The sequence below is a fragment of the Trematosphaeria pertusa genome (genome assembly GCF_010094035.1).
Source record: "Trematosphaeria pertusa strain CBS 122368 unplaced genomic scaffold BU26scaffold_2, whole genome shotgun sequence".
Taxonomy (NCBI): Eukaryota; Fungi; Ascomycota; class Dothideomycetes; order Pleosporales; family Trematosphaeriaceae; genus Trematosphaeria; species Trematosphaeria pertusa.
Genome location: NW_022987213.1, coordinates 402,080 through 421,292, shown reverse-complemented (window position 1 = coordinate 421,292; position 19,213 = coordinate 402,080). Strand labels below are relative to the sequence as shown.

The following is a 19,213-nucleotide window of genomic DNA, read 5'->3' as shown; positions in this document are numbered from 1 at the left end:
TTTAAGCTTACGTAATAGAAAATATATAGTATAAATTTAATAGTAAGTATATATAGTATAGTTTTATATATATTTAAATTTTTATAGAAAAATATTAAGGTTTTACTTAGTTATTTAAGAAATACTAGTTAATTCTTTTACTTAGTATTTTTAGAAGATTTACTTATATAAAAGATTTACTTATAAAGTATATTATTATATAAACTTATTTATATTAAGTATTTATATAAGTTTATTTTATAAAAAAGCTTATATATTAATTTATAAGCTATTTATTAGAAGTTTTTAAAAAAACTTAATAAATTTTTAAATCTTAATTACTAACTAAATACTATAGCTTTTTAAAATTTCTAAGCTAATATAGAGTTACTAGTAGTATATAAATAATATACTAAAATTTTATTTATTTATCTATTATAGTTCTTATTTTAGAAGAGGTAAGAGATACTAAAAAGTGTGCGTCAGGTGGGGTCTGTGCGTCAGGTGGGGAAACACGGTAACCGACGTCGTGCCTAAAAGTGTTGGCGGAAGCCGCCATACGGCACCTGGCAGGAGGAATGTTGAGGATCACGTGCTGGTCACGTGATCGAGCTAGCCTAGTGTATATAGCCCGAGCTTTCAGCTCTCATACAATCCACAATGTTACACCCCACCCCGTTACCCCAACAAAAAGGACAATTCCATATCCGTCTAACGACGGGCGATTCTCATTGGTATATCATGCACGTCCTCCCCAACGAGACTGAGACTCCCTCACCGGCTGCCCTCCTGCAGGTGCTTTCCCTACCCGTTCTACATGATCGTTGCTTGCATTCTTTGCCCTTGCATCGATCTTCCCTCATTGGCTCGACCGTACAACGATGTCAGATCCGTCACCTTCATGGAGGCGGAAGCCGCATTTGGCGTTCTTATGGAGGTGTAAGCTGCTTTTGGCGTTATTATGGAGGCGGAAGCTGCTTTTGGCGTCCTTACTGGCTTCCTATCTCGCTCTTATTGCCACTTCCTTCGTCTACTGGCTGGTGGACGAGCGAAATCAAGGAACTCAGTTATCCTGGAAGCTGTGTTGGTTACCTGGGTTCTGTGCTGAAGTATGTACCAACTCCTTAGTCGGAAAACAGCTGCCTTAGGTACTAACAACAGCTCAGGTCTTGATGCTGTGGAAAATCTGGTTCGGATTCTGGAGACCGCAAGAGTTACTATACCGTGTTCTGCTTGTGCTCCTCACTTCAATCGTTACCTCTTGCCCACTCGTAGGCGTTGGCCTCATGTTTTGGTATGAAGGAAAGGGGCGACTTGTTGCTTTCATCGGAGGCACCGCATTCCACGCATGTGTGGCGGTTGCAGCAACAATCATCCTTGGTTGCAGCGTCGAAACTAGGCATCGGAGGTTCATATGCACTGCAATCGCTTACGGACTCGCAACCCTGGTCGGCATAGTCCTCCTCGGTTGTTTCTGGGGTGAAAGGGATGGCGACAAGCTCCCTTTGGTCAGTCATCTTTACGCGAGAAGCTACTGTACTAAATCAAATAGTCACACTGTGGCCTGGAATGTGGGCTAACCTTAGCTCTTGTTCTGTCCCAGACGATGAGCGGCGAAAGTGCGGCCTTGAATGACGACGATGAGATCTTTCCTGGAGCGCATTGGATACTGGACCCGCAACAGGCCATCGAAAACAATGAGGGAAGGTATTATACAAGTCCTCCTCGCTTTGTTCTAGATACTAATTATGGCAGCCGATTGGATCTTTCATGTCGAGGAAACTAGAAATACCACCATCGAGACCACCCATGCGAGCCAACCGACGCTGCTCCCAACGCCTCCACCATCACATCTACATTATAGAGCGATATATGATATCTCGGAATCTATGAAGAGTGTGCCTGCAGGAGTGTTAGTCAAATTAGACTCGGGAAAGTTCACACTAGCAAGAGAAGGAACACTCACGAAGATGGCTACATAGTTGCTACGTTCTTGTCGCGGGCAAATGCTAGAGCTGGGATCTCAGTGAGGTCGTTGGAACGGCAACTCCGTCAACTGGACACCTGCTTGGATTGTCTTTCTTTCTTTCTTTCTTTCTTTCTTTCTTTCTTTCTTTCTTTCTTTCTTTCTTTTCTCTTTTAGTCAGAAGACACTCCTTCCATACTCTATTTATTAAAACATTCGGATACGTGATTCTTCTCTTGGGATGGTGTTAAACCGAGGATAAGTGTGCAAGGGTGTTCCATTGGCGGCGTAACGTCCGTGACCACGGGATCGAACGGGCGGCGCATTGAAACTAGGCTACGTTCACAACATGAGCTGGCTGGCTCACCCCGTACGCCCGAGTCAGTACAGCGAGACGATCGCCGATATTGGCGGCTCAGGTCTTCATTCTGATCTGGACTACGGTGACTTGTCCTCCTCAGAGGAGTCTCGCTGGTCGCCAGCCTTCATCTTTTGTCTGTTTCTGCTGCTGCTCCTCTTACGGCGTTTGAACATTCGACTTGTAAGCTTCGTTATTTCGATATCTTCAGGCATGTCTCTATACAAGTTCAATATAGTGGTTTTCGGTTCAAGTAAGTCAGTTCAAGTTATAACTGTATAGATGACACCTAACAATACACCTCAGGTAGAGTCGGGAAGACCTGTCTGACTGGTAGGTTGACTATACGTTAAGCATTTCGATTCTGAGGTGCTAACTTCGCAAAGCGCGGTTTGCACCAAACGTCGAAAGGGGACACAGCAGTCCTATCCAGGCCTCATTTCAAAGAGCTATCGATGTAGACGTGAGTAACCCGGCATTGAAATTGGGGTAGCCTCGACTGACCTTTCTCAGGGCCGTCAGGTTCTACTTGAGACCATAGATACAGAAGGCTTTGAGCCGGAGGATACCAATAACTGGAGGCCAAGGTATCATCACATACTCGTGTAGCTCCCGAGTACTAACACGATGCAGGGACTGGTATATAACAGAAGGCCAGGGATTTATCCTCGTTTTCAGCATACCGTCTCCATCATCGTTAGAAGAGCTCACCAAGGTGCGGGAAAACATCCAGCACATAAAGGGAGATCTTACGGTTCCTATGGTCGTCGTGGGAAACAAGGTAGACCTCCAACAGCAGCGGTCCACTTCCCGTCAGCGCGCTGTCGATTTCGTCGCGGGCATGCCGTACTTCGAAATGAGCGCGAAATGGAGTATCAATGTCGACGAGGTCTTGATAGACCTTTGCAGGCAGATGATTCCAAGGAGCTGTCAGGGCGGACGAGCAGTGTTGGCGGTGGATGGACAATCCAGCGAATCGGGGAATGAGCAGGCATATGAGGAGCAGAGGCGACAAGGCAGATGGAGGATACGGCGCTTGGTTCCATGGTTGGGTCCGTGATTGGCTTCAGCGTTGGATATGGCAATTCACCGATCAAACGCGATCTTCCTAAAAGATCACGTAGTAGTGATTCAGAGTTGGGTTGTTACAGGGCAGCTTATAGGGTCTATGAGCCCCGGAGAAAGAGTTTCTGGATGCTTTAGCTACCCCTAATGTTCCCTTTACTCGCGATCCTTTCAGCCTTTCTTCACTGGTCGCTAGCCATGCCACATCACCGAGCTTCTCGATGGCGATAGACGCCCTGGAACAGACTTGGATGTCCGTGCGTCCCCAAGCTTTGAGCTGCTGTCCCCCGCTTCACTTTCACATCCGGCATTTCATATCCTTCTCAGCAAGCGATTGAGAAGCCCGAGCCACCATTGGGCCGAAGCCGGCCGTTGATGACCTTGGCAATACGCTCATTGGCGCCAGCCAGACGCGCGTGCCCATAGTACTGTTGGCGGAAGCCGCCATACGGCACCTGGCGGGAGGAATGTTGAGGATCACGTGTTGATCACGTGATCGCGCTAGCCTAGTGTATATAGCCAGAGCTTTCAGCTCTCATACAATCAACAATGTTACACTCCACTTCGTTACCTCAACAAGTACAACTGCGTCCCATACCCTTAAAAGCAGTCGTTGGGCTGTCTTACATCTTGTCTGCGAAGCATCGAAAAGGTCAATCGCGTACGCATCCACTCCTGGACATGGATTTTCAAACACTTCTCAACCCCCCTGTGTTCTGCTCTTGCTGCAAGGAGCCACGCGGGTTCGAAACTCAAGCCGAACTACAGTAAGTAGCTTATTATAGGCATTATCTTGCACTGACCCGTTAACAGGAATCATGAGTCTGGAAAGCCTCATAAATGTGAAGAGTGCGGCAAGCGGTTCAAGAAGAAGGGAGACATGCAACGACACTCCCGCCAACATTCGTCTAGGGAGTGTTGGGCATGTCAGAATATCAATAAAACTGAGAACCTCTTCCTCGTCAAAGAGAATGCTTGCGGTTATTGTGGGGAACTTATCGCGGACGACACTCGACGCGCGCACCTTGAGAATGTCCATGGATATAACGTATGCCATGCCACAAACCCATTCAAACGCCAAGGCAACCTCCTCCAACATCTCTATCTCGTACACAGCGCAGTCAAAGGAATTCGTCGGACACGTATATCCTTCAATGAATTCTCTTCGAACAAAACTGAATAGAAGCTTCTTCGAATTTTGTAGATCTTGTCGAGTGCCTCCATCAATGGATATGGGATCACCCTAGACTTTTGGTGCATCGTATTCTCACTCTTATCACAATGCAGGAGACATGGAGGGGGATATCATTGGACACTGGCGAACGCACTCCGGAATTGGTTGTCTTCATGCATGCTGCCCGCCTTTCGAAATGAAACATGAAATTGGGCATTGCAGGCCCTGAACGCATCGTATAATAGCCCTGCGTCACATCCTTCTTGGGCTGTAGGAATTTGATGATGCGCGTGGAGCACTGATGAATGGCTGCACGTTTTGGAACCTTAAGCCATGATTACAGAGCAACTTCGGGGGCAGACGAGCATGCAGAATGGGCAAGACAAGGACACACTGCATACGCCACAGACATGGATTTGCTCAACAAGTTGGACACCATATGTACCGGGGTGGAATGCCGTTTCCGGCGGGGCGCGTACAGTGCCTTGTCTAGTCCGCTCGCTCTCCTTTTGCTAGAGATGCCTCCTTTTCCAGCTCGGTATTCAACTTCGTCCACACCAAGCTCTCCACGATGACTATCGCGCCGGTCACAAACACGAAAGAACGCATACTTCCTTCACCTTCGACTTCCGGGACTCTTTGTTTTCCTCCAACTCCACCGCAGGGAGTCTCGCCTTCCCACAGCAGCGCATCATGGTGTCCGAAGTGAAGTACTCGTGTACTGCTTGTGACGACTATTTTGATCTCGAATCGGATTGGAAGGTTCATGAGACCAATCAACATTTCAATGCCCAAAGCTGGATATGCTTCCCTTGTTTGAAGAAGGAATCGCTGGCGCTGACATTTCCTAAACCCGAATGGCTCGCAGAACATCTTACTCGGCATCACGCTGGTGGAGATCATGCTCTCCTCGAATACGTTACCGAGAAAGGCCATGTCGCCTCTAAATACGGTCCGAACTTTTGGTGTGGGTTCTGCGCCGACATCATTACGAAATTAGAGAAGCGAAATGACGGATGAGATAAGCGCTGTGCTCACATTGCAAAACACTTTACTGAGGGAAGCACCATCGTCAAGTGGATTACACTGGTGCCTACGCAAGCCTCCTGGGTCACCATTCCAGATCTCCCTAGATCTGAGATTATAGGCGTGCACCAAAAGGAGGAGCTCAGTTCAAGCGCGCTGAGTCCGAATGTCCTCAGCAGGCACGAATCGAACCAAATTACATCAGCCACATGCTGACGACGCACTAGCGACGGGAAAGCGGATTGGACGGTATTTCTCGGGACGCGACGGCTTTTGATACCGCAAGAAACACTCTGCTCTATCCCCCACTCCCTTCGACACCATATATTCCAGGCATTCTGGCAAAAAGAGAAAGATATCCTCCGCTGTGACGATGAAGAATACAAAATCATGTTTCAGTTCCTGCTCCTAGAAGCGGAAATGTTCGTCGACTACAAGATGAGCCTGAAGATGTACCGCATGGCAGCCGCACACCAATGGACTGACATGATGGAGATGTGTCGCGACATCATCATGTCCAGCGAAAACGTCACGCCGGAGGAGCTCCAGAGCATTGCTTCAGTTGCTCTCAAAGCCGCAGATGATAAGTTGTATAATTTCTGGGCGTTGAAACAAGGCCGGGCGAGTAAACTCTTGTGGATGTATGAGGAATAGCGGAAAGGTCCTTGGAAGAAGTCTGTAACTGCTCTCGCTATATTCTTTGGTCAGTAAATTGTTTTGGCTACGAATAATAGATTGGGCTTTTTTCTCTTCTAATTATATCCTACCAACATCTGGAACGTTCTGACAGTGAAACACCAACCAATTCTTGATCTGCCTAAGCGCTGGGAAATATGTGCTTTCTCAGGCGGTGCGTGCCTGGCTAATATAAATAAACCTGTTTAAAAGTTCTCCGCTTGCATAGAACGTGTAAATGAACGAAAGAGTATTAAACCCAGCAGCTCGAAGACGGAAACCAGACGGACCCAGGGCTCAAAAACAGGAACCAGAGGAGCGCGCTCGGTTACAGGAACGAAAACTAGCAGGGGCTCGAAAACGGGATCCAGAAAACCCGTGGCTAGGCGTATGCCCTGACGTCATACTCCATGTAGTCCACAAAATCCCCAAAGCACCTCGATATTCTAGCTCCGCGCAACTAACGTCATGCGTTCCCTTTACGCTATTCCTGTAGGTAGCTGTCCTCTGGACGGGACGAGTTCTCATATCGCGTAGGACGCCAGCAACGATAAGCGATTCATTTACTACACTCGGGACAGGACCAAAGAGGATAAGTTACAGTAACCACCTTGTGTAGCTCTAGCTAAATTCGAGTAGTTTATCTCTTCAGGCGAAGCCTTCCTATTGGCGCTTGCGGTGGCGGACGTCGAAGATCTAAACATAGTCTGCTCGAAACTTTTACTACACAGACTTACTTTCGATCAAACCTCGACGCCTTTAGAGATCCCAGAGGATCCCCCAAATGAACGCCTCTCCCCGTCCTGCCGCTCTGAAGATGTGCAGCCGTACGTTTCGTTTCGCGCCAGTAGTAGCTCGATTGATTGATTTCTCTCGTTTTAAGTCACCAACCTATAGAGGTTATGCTGACTACGCCTACGCACAAAAGGGCTCAAAAGACGCCAAAATTAAGAGAAGGGAACAGGGTATCACAGAACCACGGGCAGGTGGCATAAGTCGACAGAAAAGAACGGTTCGGGCGCGGATAACGAGGGCGTAGCCCACCACGGCGCTACCACCGAACCATGGCACGAAGCTGCCAACGAAAAAGGAGCCCCAGAAAGCTCCTCAACAACGACGATGGTCATCGAAAAGGGCGCAAACAACACTAGCAAAAGGGCAGTGAGAGCGGACAGCTATAAACGCTGCGCGCGAGGCCCACAGGTATAAAACGGAGTCTCTTGCTCTCAGTCCACCACATCTTGCACAATATTCGATCGAGCAGCTCACACTACACACGAACAATGGCACCTCCGATTCTCCTCTCCGTCAAAGGACTAGCGAACTCTTTCTATTAGACAACACAGAACTCCTAGGCAAGCTTACGGGGTATAGACGCAGCTATATTTATAAGCTAGAAAGCATAGATACAGAGAGCATGTGTTGCCAGATATGGTTACTACTTCACGTAACCTAGTTATGTATATATATAGCTATATTTCTTGTATTCTTAATTAATTAACTTATGTCTTAATACTCTATAATTTATCTAAAAGTTATAAGCCTAGATTTATCTACTACTATAAATTAAACCTACTAAGTTTATTTAATATAATTAGACGATAGAGTTACTAACTTATATACCTTATTATTACTAATAGATTCTAGAGTTACTCTAGAAATATACTATATATAATTAAATTAGCTCTACGTACTATAATTTCTATAATAGAGAATACTATTACTATTACTAATATTATAAAAGTCGTTAAAATACTTAGTATACTATAGAATTAGCCTTACTAGAAGTTTCTTATAAAGAAAAAGGCTATATAATATAGAGTTTAGGCCTACTATAACCTAGATCTAAAAAAGATAAAACGTAAAAGAATTTAGAAGAAGCCTAAACGCCTAACGCTATTAATAATTAAGTAAGAAGCTATAAAAATAGAGAATCTTAATACTAATAAAAAGTTAGAGTATTAGAACTAGAAAGAAAAATATAAAAAGAACCTTAAGAAGTACTTTCTTATATAGAAAGGTCTAAGAGAAGTATTAGTATATATTACTATAATAATTAATATCTACCTTATACTATATATTATAGACAAGAATATAGCTTATAAAAGGTTAGTAAGCTTAAAGAAATAGGTTATAATAACTAATATATTATATTAAGACGTACTGCTAGAATAATATAAGAAAGTCTAGAAGACCTAGAGAAGTAATAAACTAGATAACTAGCTTAATAAATAGATTTAGATTACTAACTATATAGCTAAACTTAATATACTAGATATATAGAGTATATAAGCCTAGAGAGAGCTACTTAAGGCTCTTTAACTAATTAATAAAGCGTACTCTACGCTTAGAATTATATAGCTATTTACCTAGCTAGAAAATTAAGCTTCTATAGTACTAGACCTAGTAGTAGAGTTTAGATAGCTATAGAGAGCTACTAAACCTATTATAGTAAGCCTAGAGACGTATATAATACTAGGTATAGTACTATAATAATAGAACTAGAGCTAGAAACGTAGTAAGTTTTAAGAAGAGATACTAGAGTACTTCTATAGGTATTATTACTAGTTTAGCTAGTACTTTTACGTTAACCTAAAGATCTATCTAACTAGCTAGAACTCTATTCTAGAAATTTAGGCTAAGTTTAATAAGAAAAAGAAGAATAAGGTTTAGACTAAGAAGTTTAAATAAGCTACTAATTAGAGAACCTCTAAATAGTAAAATAAACCTACGCTAAAAGTAAGTACTACTCTACTAAGCTTTAATAATAATAAGCTAATAAGTAGTATCTCTTCTACTAAATCTATATTCTACTTCTTTAGTAAAATAACTAAGGTTTTAGAAATCTAAAAGGTAGTTCTAATAGCTCTATACCTTATTAATAGGTAGATCTATAACTCTAGCTCTAATATTTATATCTATAACTTAGAGAATTAGAGCTAGAAAAAGATAGTAGAAGCTAACTTAAACGTTATTATATACGCTAGAGAGTAAGCTATAAGAGTTAAGACTTAGAAAAAGATAATTCTCTAGACTAATACTCTATTAGAACTAACTCTAATACACCTTATCTATATAGCGTTAGTAGAGAGCTTTTTTATAAACGTTATAGAGCTTACGCGCTCTTAAGACGTTAAAATCTACTTTAACTCTAGCTAGAACGTTCTATATAAAAATAAGTCTAGTAATATAGTCTATAACTTAGAGTATAAATAAAGATACTAGCTACTTAATATAGATAAAAATAGCTACTCTAATTTATAGAAAATATTTACTATATTTATAATAGTATATTAACTATTAAAGAATCTATAACTAGTAATAATTACTACTAGAGCTAAGACCTATTAACTATAGATATACCTAAATAAGAAAGCTATTACGTATCTAGAAGAGGCTATTACTAGCTTTAAGCTTAAGAAGAATATACCTCTAGTTAACTAAAAGAACTATAATACCTATATATAGTTAAAAAAAAATTATTAGATCTTCTAGAGATCTAGATTAACGTCTATAAAGTATCTTTTCTACTAAATAGAAATAGATTTAGTTTAACTACTACTAATAGAAGAAACCTACTTTAATAAGAATAAGTAGAAACTCTACGTAATTAATAAATTCTTAGACTAGTATAAAGAACGTATATTACCTATAAAAAGTAGAGTAGTATTAATATCTACTATATATAGAATAATTACTAAACTATAGTATTAATTTAAGTACTTAGTTATTATACTTAGAACTAATAATAAGAAGAATTTTAGTAATAAGCTTACTAAGATCTATATTAAATTAGATATTAAATATAAGCTTAGCTTACCTAAAACACCTAAGTAGAATAGTTATATAGAGAAAGCTAGAAACGTAATAATTATAAAAAGTTAAGTAATAAGAATTATAGCTAGATTATCTAAAAAGCTAGCTTTAGAGCTATTTATTATAGCTATTTAGATTCTTAACACTATGCTAATTAAATTAAATAGCTAGAAAACTCTATATAAGGTAGTAATAAGTTATAAACTATTAGTAGCTTATTACGTCTCTATTAGCTATTAAGTATATATTTATAGAAAGAACTTTAAAAAAGCTAATAAACTAGAAGTACGTACTTATATTAAGTATCTACTAGAATAAAACTTCTTAAATATTTTTAGAATCTAGATACTCTTAAAGAATAAAGTTATCTAAACTTAAGATATCTTATTTATTGCGTAGTAAGGTACGAGCGAAGTAATTACAATCGAGTTTGCAGAACGCTAGCGAAACTTTAGTTCCTAATTTAGACGAAAAAATTACCTAATTTAAATTAGCAGAATTCTCTAATTTAGACGAAAAAATTACCTAATTAGGGACTCTAACGTTCTGCTAAAAAGTAATTAAGTACAATTAAAATTAGGTATAATTAGGTACAATTAATTAGCTAATTAGATAATAGAAATATATACTACTACATAGCTACGGCTAATTAGAGTACTACGTAGCCTCTCTAGCTATAGAATATTAAAAGTTTAGAAACTAACCTACGCGCTGTAGCTAGTAGAAATATACACTACTATATAGCTATATCTAATTAAAGCTCTACGCACTCTCTCTAGCTATAGAATATTAAAAGTTTAGAAATAAACCTGCGTAGTATTAGTTTAGGTATTAGTTATTCTAATATTCTATATAGAAAATATATACTAAAATTGTTCGCCTCTCTTTCTATTACTACCTCTTTATATAATAACACTTATACCTATAATATCTAATTTCTTACTACCTCTTTATAATTATTGTAATTAACCTCTCTAGCATACAACAAATAGGTTTAAGAGCAGAAAATAGAAGAAAACGTGCGGTTCTTGTCGTAATTCTTAACTTATCTACTACTAATAGCGTGCAGATAAAGCTACGCAATCTCTACCTAGAAAGCGGCAGGCGCTTTTAGATATTACTAATTCCCCTGTTCTTAACCCTCTCTCCTCTCTTCTTTAGAGGCTAAGCTCTTATGCTACAGTAGAATAGACTATAGTAACTTCTACTCTATAACTCTAGAAGAATCTCTTCTCTTATAACCTCTTCTCTATACCTAGTATACTATTTACGCTATAGTCTAATACCGCGACTAATACCTAGCCGTCTATCTCTACTAGCGACTTGCTAACGTTCTCTTAGCAAGACTTATTAAGTTAGTTCTCTTTCTCTACTCTTCTCTTATTCTAGCAGAACTTTTAGCAAGACTTATTAAGTTAGTTCTCTTTCTCTACTCTTCCCTTATTCTAGCAGAACTCTTAGCAAGACTTATTAAGTTAGTACTCTTTCTCTACCCTTCCCTTATCCTAACAGAACTCTTAGTAAGACTTATTAAGTTAGTTCTCTTCCTCTACGCTTCCCTTATTCTAGCAGAACTCTTAGTAAGACTTATTAAGTTAGTTCTTACTCTTAGTACCTCTATCCTCTTAGTAGGGCGTATAGTAATAGTTTTTATTAGATAATAACAAACTTACGCTAGATAACTTTACTACAGCTAAGGTAGAAGCGAATACTTAACTATACAATATACTAACTTCGCCTTCTATTCTAGATTCTACTTATCCTAATTTTCTATAAGAACCTATAATATCTAAATAGAATAAGGCTCTAATTACTACTTTCTATAAGTATCTAAACAAGATTTAGCTTAAAACCTGCAACGTCTACAACTATTGCTAGTTTAAGCTAGGTGTTTAGAGAGAAGAGTGCGGAACCTACTAAGATAATTAAGTAAAGAACTTAGAGGAGCCTAGCTATATACCTCTGTAGGGTTTAGAAAACTATCTTAATTCTAGACCTATATCTACTACTCTCTCTACTCTTACGTATATTAAAGAGATACTTATTACCTGCGTCTACGTCTTTATAGAGATCTAGCAGCACTAAGGTATCTAGTATAAGTATTAGAGATATATTTACTACTTCTTTGTAAACGTTAGTAAAGTATTTAGTAAGCTTCTACTTCTTTCTTAGAACCTTAATATTATTATCCTAAAGCCCCCTGCTAGTAAGTAGAACGACCTAGACGCTATTAACTAGTAATTTAAGAAAGACTATAAAGTCTATTAACCCGTTATTCTTACCTAGCTTTAGTACCTAGTTAAGCACTACTTAGGCTATTAAGATATTAAGATTAACGAAAACGCGCTCTAATCCCTCTCTATTAATAGTTTTATTAATAATAGCCTTCTTGTAATTAAGTATAGTAACGCGAATTCTAAAGATAGTAATAGTTCTTCTTCGTTGTCCCTGCTTAAGCCTAATACGTTAACTAATACTAACGTTTAGAATACTAGCATACTACTTAGTAGTTTTACGAGAAATTTCTAACCTACTATATCTAGCTAGATACTAGAGAATAATAGTAGTTATTACAGAAGTTCTGTATTTACTAATAATAGCAATAGTAATAAGAAGAACCTTTCTCTTAAGGCTACTACTATTCTAGATATTATTCTAGATATAGAAGAGTTTAAAACTCTATAGTAGTAGATTTAAAAGACTACTAACTACGCCTTCTTGTCTATAGAGTCTATTTATCGCACACTATTATTAGAGTTTAATACTAAGAAGCCCCTCTTAAGCCTAGCGTTTTTATCTCTTTTTTCTAATAGAGCTACTAAGTTTATATACCTACGCATGCAAGATATTAATTTTAATAACTATATACGCTACCTAATATGCTATAAGAATAGTTAATTTATCTAATACTCGCGGTTTTGTTTTACAACCTTTAATACGCTTCTATAGTAATAAACTACTATAAAAGCTAGGTTCTACGTTTAGTATAACCCTAACGCTAACGCTATAACTACTAAGAATATACAAGTAGCCTTTAATAGAGAGAATAGTAGATAGCGTCTAGTAGATTTAGTAGTCTAGTGTATATCTACTATCTATAGAACATAAGCCTATTAGACTACGTAAAAGAAGATGCTTAAGGTAATAGTACGTATTAACTTCTACCCGCCTAATATATAGACTAATACCTATTTTGTAGATATAATAACTATTCTATCTATTACTATTTATTATCTTTTTAGCAGCTAACTAACACTAGTATAACCTGTTATAGTTTAGCCTACGTTTTAAAGAGTAGCGCAACGCGACTATAAGAAACTGCGTTAGAATAGTAGAAGAGTTTGTTTGTAATAATTCTTACATAATAGCTTTCTAGTTCTACTAATAGTTTAAGTTATTTAAGAAGTACTACCTTATTCTAAGGTTTAATATATCTAACTCTTAGAACTAGTATAAATAGTAGAATTAAGGTAGCCTATATAGCTATAGTCTCTACTATTATAAGAGCGCTTCTAACTCTAACGTTAAGTTAGAGAATAAAGCTACTTCGTTTAGTATAGCTTGTCTAGTCTAATACTAGAGCTATTATATTTCTACTATACACTCTAAACCTAATTTGTAGTAGTTACCTAAAAAGAGCTTTATTCTTTCTCTCTCTTTTTTAGACATGCGCTTCGATTTCTAGAAACTATTGTCTATCTTAACCCGCTACTATCTATATTAATGCTAGGCTAGGTACTATCTCTAGAAAAATAGTAAGAATAGAGACAAGGTCTACTAATTTAACACGCTATAGCTTCTACTATAGACTTCTACTTTTAAGAAACCTAAGTCTAAGTTCTACCTTTAGTTTCTAGCTAAGCGTAACTATACCTACCTAAACGTATACTTATAAGAACTAGTTTTTAGGTAGTAGGCTAATACTAATATCTAAGTCTATACTAGTACTACTAGTGTTGTTTAGTATATAGGTGTTTACGCCTCTAAGAGTAAGATATAGAGTGAGTTCTATAAGAATATAGCTGTTAAGCTACTACCTTATATCTAAACTACTAATCTCTTATTCTTCTTTACTATAAAGTTAATAAATAAGTCTATTACGTAGCGTAACTATAGTACCTAGAAAGTTCTATATACGTTATTTTAGTTTTCTCTTGTCTACTATACTTAGACTGTTATCTACGTAGACTATCGCCTAGTTAATAGTTAACCTAGAACTTTTATCTTCTAGAATAATAATTCTAGTTAGCTAGAAGGTAATAATAATAATAGTAATAGAGTCTTCTTTTAGAGTAGTTAAAGTATTCTCTAGAAGTACTAAGAGTAACCTTCTTTCTACAAAGACGTTTTCTATTTAGACTTTCTTCTACACTATAACTATATTAAGTGTAAACCTTGCTCTAGAGCTAAAGCTTAGATTTTAAATTTCTACCTACAATATTTAGTAGTAGCTAACCTAGAGTAGTTCTCTAGGGTAAAGCTTATGCTTTATTACCCTTTCTATTAACCTAAGGACGTCTAAGCCTTTAACAACTACTAGTTTCTATCTTTTACTCCTGCCTATAGCTACTATTATAGCGTTTGTACCTATACTATATAGAACTTCTATAGTAATCTAGATCTTAGCGCTAATAAGAACAACTCTAATTTTAAGGATATATTGCTACTAGAGGGACTGTCTTTCGACAAGCTCGCAAATTAATAACTAGAGTCTAAGAGGGTCTCTGTAGACGAAGACTACTTAGGTAACTACTCTATAGACTACGCGAAGGACTAGCACGTAGAAGAGTATATTAACTCTTTTAACCTTAATTCTGCTACATATTAGGCTAATCTAAAAAGGTCTTATCTAGTTAACTAGGCGATCTAAACTAATACCTTGCCTAATACTCTTTAGACTAAACAGTAACTTCTTTACAACCTTGTTGTTAACTACTATACAGCGTATCTAAACAGTAACTCTCTAGCGTAGTTACTAGTTAACCTTAACAGCGTAAGTAGAACTAGAAAGACGTATATTGTTAAAACGCTCTTAAATACTCTAGATACTCTTACTACTTATGCTAAGTATAATTCCCTAGTATTATAATATACGCTAACTAGTATAGCAGTATATCTTATCTCTAGAAGAACGCTAAACTCTATCTTCTACATCTCTTTAGTACTGCGTAGTAGCGTACTTAAGCTATTGCCTCTAGCTACTCTTTAGTTAATCTAGTTAAGCTTAGCAAGAGTTTAATATATTATTCTTAACAAGAAGTCTATAGTTAGCCTTCTTATACTTAGCTAGATATATAGCTAATATAGTAAGGCGTTTCTAGCTTAGGCCTACCTTCTATTTACTAGCGTAAACGTTATTCTTTTAGAAGACTTTTATTAGCTTTCTTCTATAGCGCGTAGACTACTTTATAACTAATTAAAAGCTAAACCTGTAGAGACTTATAGTTAGTCTCTCTACGCTTAATTTATAAAAACAATTATTCTAGATGTTGTTATATAATAATAGAGTATAGACTAGGCTACTTTTTAGAATACTCTTAATAGACTTTAGGTTAGAGAGTATACCTAGGTTAACTAGAGTCTATTTATATAGCGCTGTTAGACTACTCTTACTAAGCGCAAGCGTTAGAACTTTAGCTCTACTATTTACTTATATAGTACTTAAGTAGAAGTAGCTATTATTAACTATACCTCTATACAAGATACCTTATAGCTAGTTCTTATAGCCTAGGCTAAGTATAATTATAAGAAACTTTAATATATGCCTATAGAGGAGACTAGCAACTTGCCTAGCAAGTTGCCTATCTGCGTTAGCGCCTAATTTATACTTCTCTATAATATTTAGATAGAGCGTAGTCTCGTTAACGGTGCTACTAGCAAGGTTAATAGTATCTTATAGGCGCCTACTATGCGAGACTATTAAAAGAAGGCGCTACTAGCTATTCTTATTACCTTTAACTATTATAGTAGTTCTAGCCTATATACGCGTGCTAATAGCAAGGTTGTTATTTCTATCTTTCTTATTTCTTAGAAATTCTACTATAACCGCGCTGTTAGCTTCTAGGTTTAGTTTCTCTTATACTCTATATAGGCTATAACTATATATAAGTTATAAGGCCTTAGTCTTAAGAAGGCTATAATCTATATAAGCGGTGCTAGAGACTATACCTCTAGTCTTCTATATATAGTAGTGTCTTAGGTTAAGAGTATTAAGAGTCTTATGTTTAATAAGCTCTTTAGCTTCTAGCGTCTAAGGTAGAAGAAGTTAATAACTTCTAAAAATATTAAGGCGAATATATAGTAGCAAAGTAGGTAATAGGTTTAGGCTATAGATGTTTAATTTAGGTAGTAGTCTAGCCTAATATACTACCTAATACCTTGTTAGTCTAGATTTTACTCTTACAATCTCTAACCTTCTAATATCTTTTAGCAGAATCTATTACTCTATATACGGGGCATAACTACCTTAGTAGTCTAGCCTAATATACTATCTAATACCTTAGTAGTCTAGATTTCGCTCTTGCAATTTCTAGTCTTCCTCTATATCTAGACGCATTACTATTAGCCTTCTAATATCTCTTAGTAGAATCTATTACTCTATATATAGAGGTATAACTATCTTAACCTCTAATATTTACTCTAGTATATACTTAGTATTATTATTGTTAAGTTCTTCTAGTAGAAACCCTTTAGTAATACTATATTTACAGTATTAGTAATAGCCTAATACTTAGACTAATACTAGACTTACCTGTAATTAGTTAGGTAGTAATTATTAAATAGCTTTAGAAGAGGTAGTACTTTACCTTCTTCTACTAGGTTAATCTCGCTGTGTGTGTATAGCCCCCGTATCTAATATTAAAAAGTTAGAGCTATAACTACTTGTTCTACGCTAGAGAATAGTATATAGAACTATAGTAGTAGTAAGTTAGAGTTTAGATTAAAGTTAAAACTATCTTTATCTTTAGGCGTAAGTTTATAGAGTTAATAAAGCATCTTAACCTTATTTATATTATTAGTTTTGCCTATAGTGTATTTGTGTTCTACCTTACTACTTACTTTATTCTATTAGTTAAGAATATTACTTAATATATCTACTAGTGCTTTAAAGCTAGAATAGATAAAGTTAAAGTAGGCCTATATTATATTAGTTAATATATTAGTTTTTTAGAGAGCTATATTTATACTTACGTAAATAGCTTATAGTTCTATGTAGAGAATATATACCTTCTAGCTAAAATTATTAAGCGTAGTAAGCTTTTAACTAACCTTATTAATTATATTTCTCTATTTAGTTTAAATAATACGCTAGTCGCGTAGTAGTATAAACTTAGTAGTCTTCTTCTAGAATTTAGCTATTACTATAGAATTAAACTCTACGTTTTCTATTATATCTTTTATCTTAATATCTTTATTCTTGTCTATGGTATTCTAGTTATCGTTATTTAAGAATAGAATAGTTTAAGTAGTAGTATTAGAATTAATAGCTACTTCTAAAGGGTTAAAGTTAACGCTAATATTATGTATACGCTATATAGGTACGTAGAAGGTTTATTAAGATAGGTATTTGTTACTAAGATTTCTAGACTTTACTTACTAGGTCTAGTACTTACTAGTAGAGAACCTATAGAACGTTAGTTATATAGTCTAATATATAGACTAATACCTATAAGTACTTACCTATAATTAATAGCAACGTTCTTAGACTATACTTTAAGCTTTTTTATAAGCTAGTCTTTCTTAGCCTTATTATTCTTCTTGTCTATCTTCTATTAGGCTACTAGTATAAACTTCTCTCTCTAGAAGTCTAAGTAGTACTTATTAGTAGTATTCTTATCTAGTAGTACTTAGAACTCTTCGCCTTATTTCTTTTTACGTATTTGTTAGTTCTTAACAGTATTATAGTTTGTAGACAACTCTTTCTCTTTCTTTTATAATTTTTAAGGCGCTATATTATAATTAGCGTAATAGTCTACGTATTAGTCTATAAGAGCTAAAAAAAAAGAGTATTAGTGCAAAAAAGAGTATTAGTATAATATTTAACAAAAGTTACAGATTTTCTAGTTTATAATACTTATAAGTTAAAAATTTTAATTATTTATAGGTAGGTAAGAGGATTTTGTAGCTTGCGCTATAGAAGTAGAGTAATAACGTCGTGCTTACGTAATTACGCGATTTTTAGCGCGCTATCTTTACCTTAACTTTTTAATTCTTAAAAATTTTCTTCTTTCTTATACTACACTTTCTTACTACTCTACTTAGTAAATTTTACGCGTAGAGCGATATTTTAGCCGTTGTAGGCTAATACGCTTAACTAATACCTTTCTTTACTTTTTATTCTACTATTTTATAAGTGCTTAAGTTTCTTTTTACTCTTATTATTATTTTTTTATTATACCTTTTTAATTTAACTTTTCTTATTACGCTTATTATTACTATTCTAACACGTTTACTTATATATTAGGTTTCTATTCTACGTTATTACAATATAGAAAAGCTAAGCGTTAAGAAGCCTTGTCTAAAGCCCTAAATACGCCTTAACCTCTACTAACCTTATTAGAAAATCTAGTCTAAGTTCTCTACACTCTCTTCTATACTAGAGAGTCTTACTAGGTTAGATATTTTAGCTCTACGGTCTTAAATAGAGAATTCTAATCTGCTAGCTACTTCTTCTATACTATCTTCTAGTCTATGTTCTCTACTATCTTCTAGTCTGCGTTCTCTGCTATCTCCTAGTCCGCGTTATTCGTCTTCTTCTCCGCCTAATTCTGCTTTACCGTCTAGACTTGCTCCGCTAGTTACTCCTGCTAAGTAAGCTTTTACCTCTTTAATTAATAGTTTTGCTAGGCCTGCTCTATTAGCTACTATAACTTCTTTAACTATTTATTGTAATCTAGCTAGACCTACGCGTAGAGGTATAGCTTATACTTGTAGTAGTTGCGGTAATAGTAGCTCTTATAGTGCTATTACTACTAAGGTACTAAGAAAGAAACCTACTTAGGTAAATACTAGTTAGTTAGGTATTAGTCTACGTATTAGGCCTTACTAACTATTTTTAGCTCTTAGAGGTAAGAATAGAAAGACTTAAAAGACGTTAAAGTAAAAGAAGACCTATAAAGCTAACATAAGTGCTAGTATTTAAAAGACAATTAGC

The 19,213-nt window shown here is 36.5% G+C and overlaps 5 protein-coding genes across 5 annotated transcripts; all 5 read left to right on the top strand.

The window, feature by feature from the left end:
* Positions 1-645: 645 nt before the first annotated feature.
* Positions 646-2,030, top strand: BU26DRAFT_134822 (uncharacterized protein). The gene is made up of 4 exons (XM_033819718.1): positions 646-1,088; positions 1,146-1,487; positions 1,532-1,686; positions 1,735-2,030. Exons 1-4 carry the CDS (start codon positions 861-863, stop codon positions 1,763-1,765), a joined length of 756 nt encoding a protein of 251 aa, XP_033689193.1. The 5' UTR covers positions 646-860; the 3' UTR covers positions 1,766-2,030.
* On the top strand, positions 1,952-3,387 carry BU26DRAFT_134836 (P-loop containing nucleoside triphosphate hydrolase protein). The gene is made up of 5 exons (XM_033819719.1): positions 1,952-2,556; positions 2,610-2,636; positions 2,690-2,766; positions 2,817-2,890; positions 2,937-3,387. Exons 1-5 carry the CDS (start codon positions 2,295-2,297, stop codon positions 3,361-3,363), a joined length of 867 nt encoding a protein of 288 aa, XP_033689192.1. The 5' UTR covers positions 1,952-2,294; the 3' UTR covers positions 3,364-3,387.
* A 538-nt stretch (positions 3,388-3,925) lies between these two features.
* On the top strand, positions 3,926-4,655 carry BU26DRAFT_514181 (uncharacterized protein; the record flags this gene model as incomplete). Its single annotated transcript, XM_033827778.1, has 2 exons — positions 3,926-4,135; positions 4,182-4,655. Coding segments are annotated over exons 1-2 (452 nt in total), but the record flags the coding sequence as incomplete, so codon positions are not given.
* A 580-nt stretch (positions 4,656-5,235) lies between these two features.
* On the top strand, positions 5,236-6,222 carry BU26DRAFT_558905 (uncharacterized protein; the record flags this gene model as incomplete). Its single annotated transcript, XM_033832619.1, has 2 exons — positions 5,236-5,507; positions 5,796-6,222. 2 exons carry the CDS (start codon positions 5,236-5,238, stop codon positions 6,220-6,222), a joined length of 699 nt encoding a protein of 232 aa, XP_033689190.1.
* A 489-nt stretch (positions 6,223-6,711) lies between these two features.
* On the top strand, positions 6,712-7,598 carry BU26DRAFT_499990 (uncharacterized protein; the record flags this gene model as incomplete). The annotated part of the gene is made up of 4 exons (XM_033826454.1): positions 6,712-6,735; positions 6,883-7,070; positions 7,230-7,446; positions 7,581-7,598. 4 exons carry the CDS (start codon positions 6,712-6,714, stop codon positions 7,596-7,598), a joined length of 447 nt encoding a protein of 148 aa, XP_033689189.1.
* Positions 7,599-19,213: the final 11,615 nt, after the last annotated feature.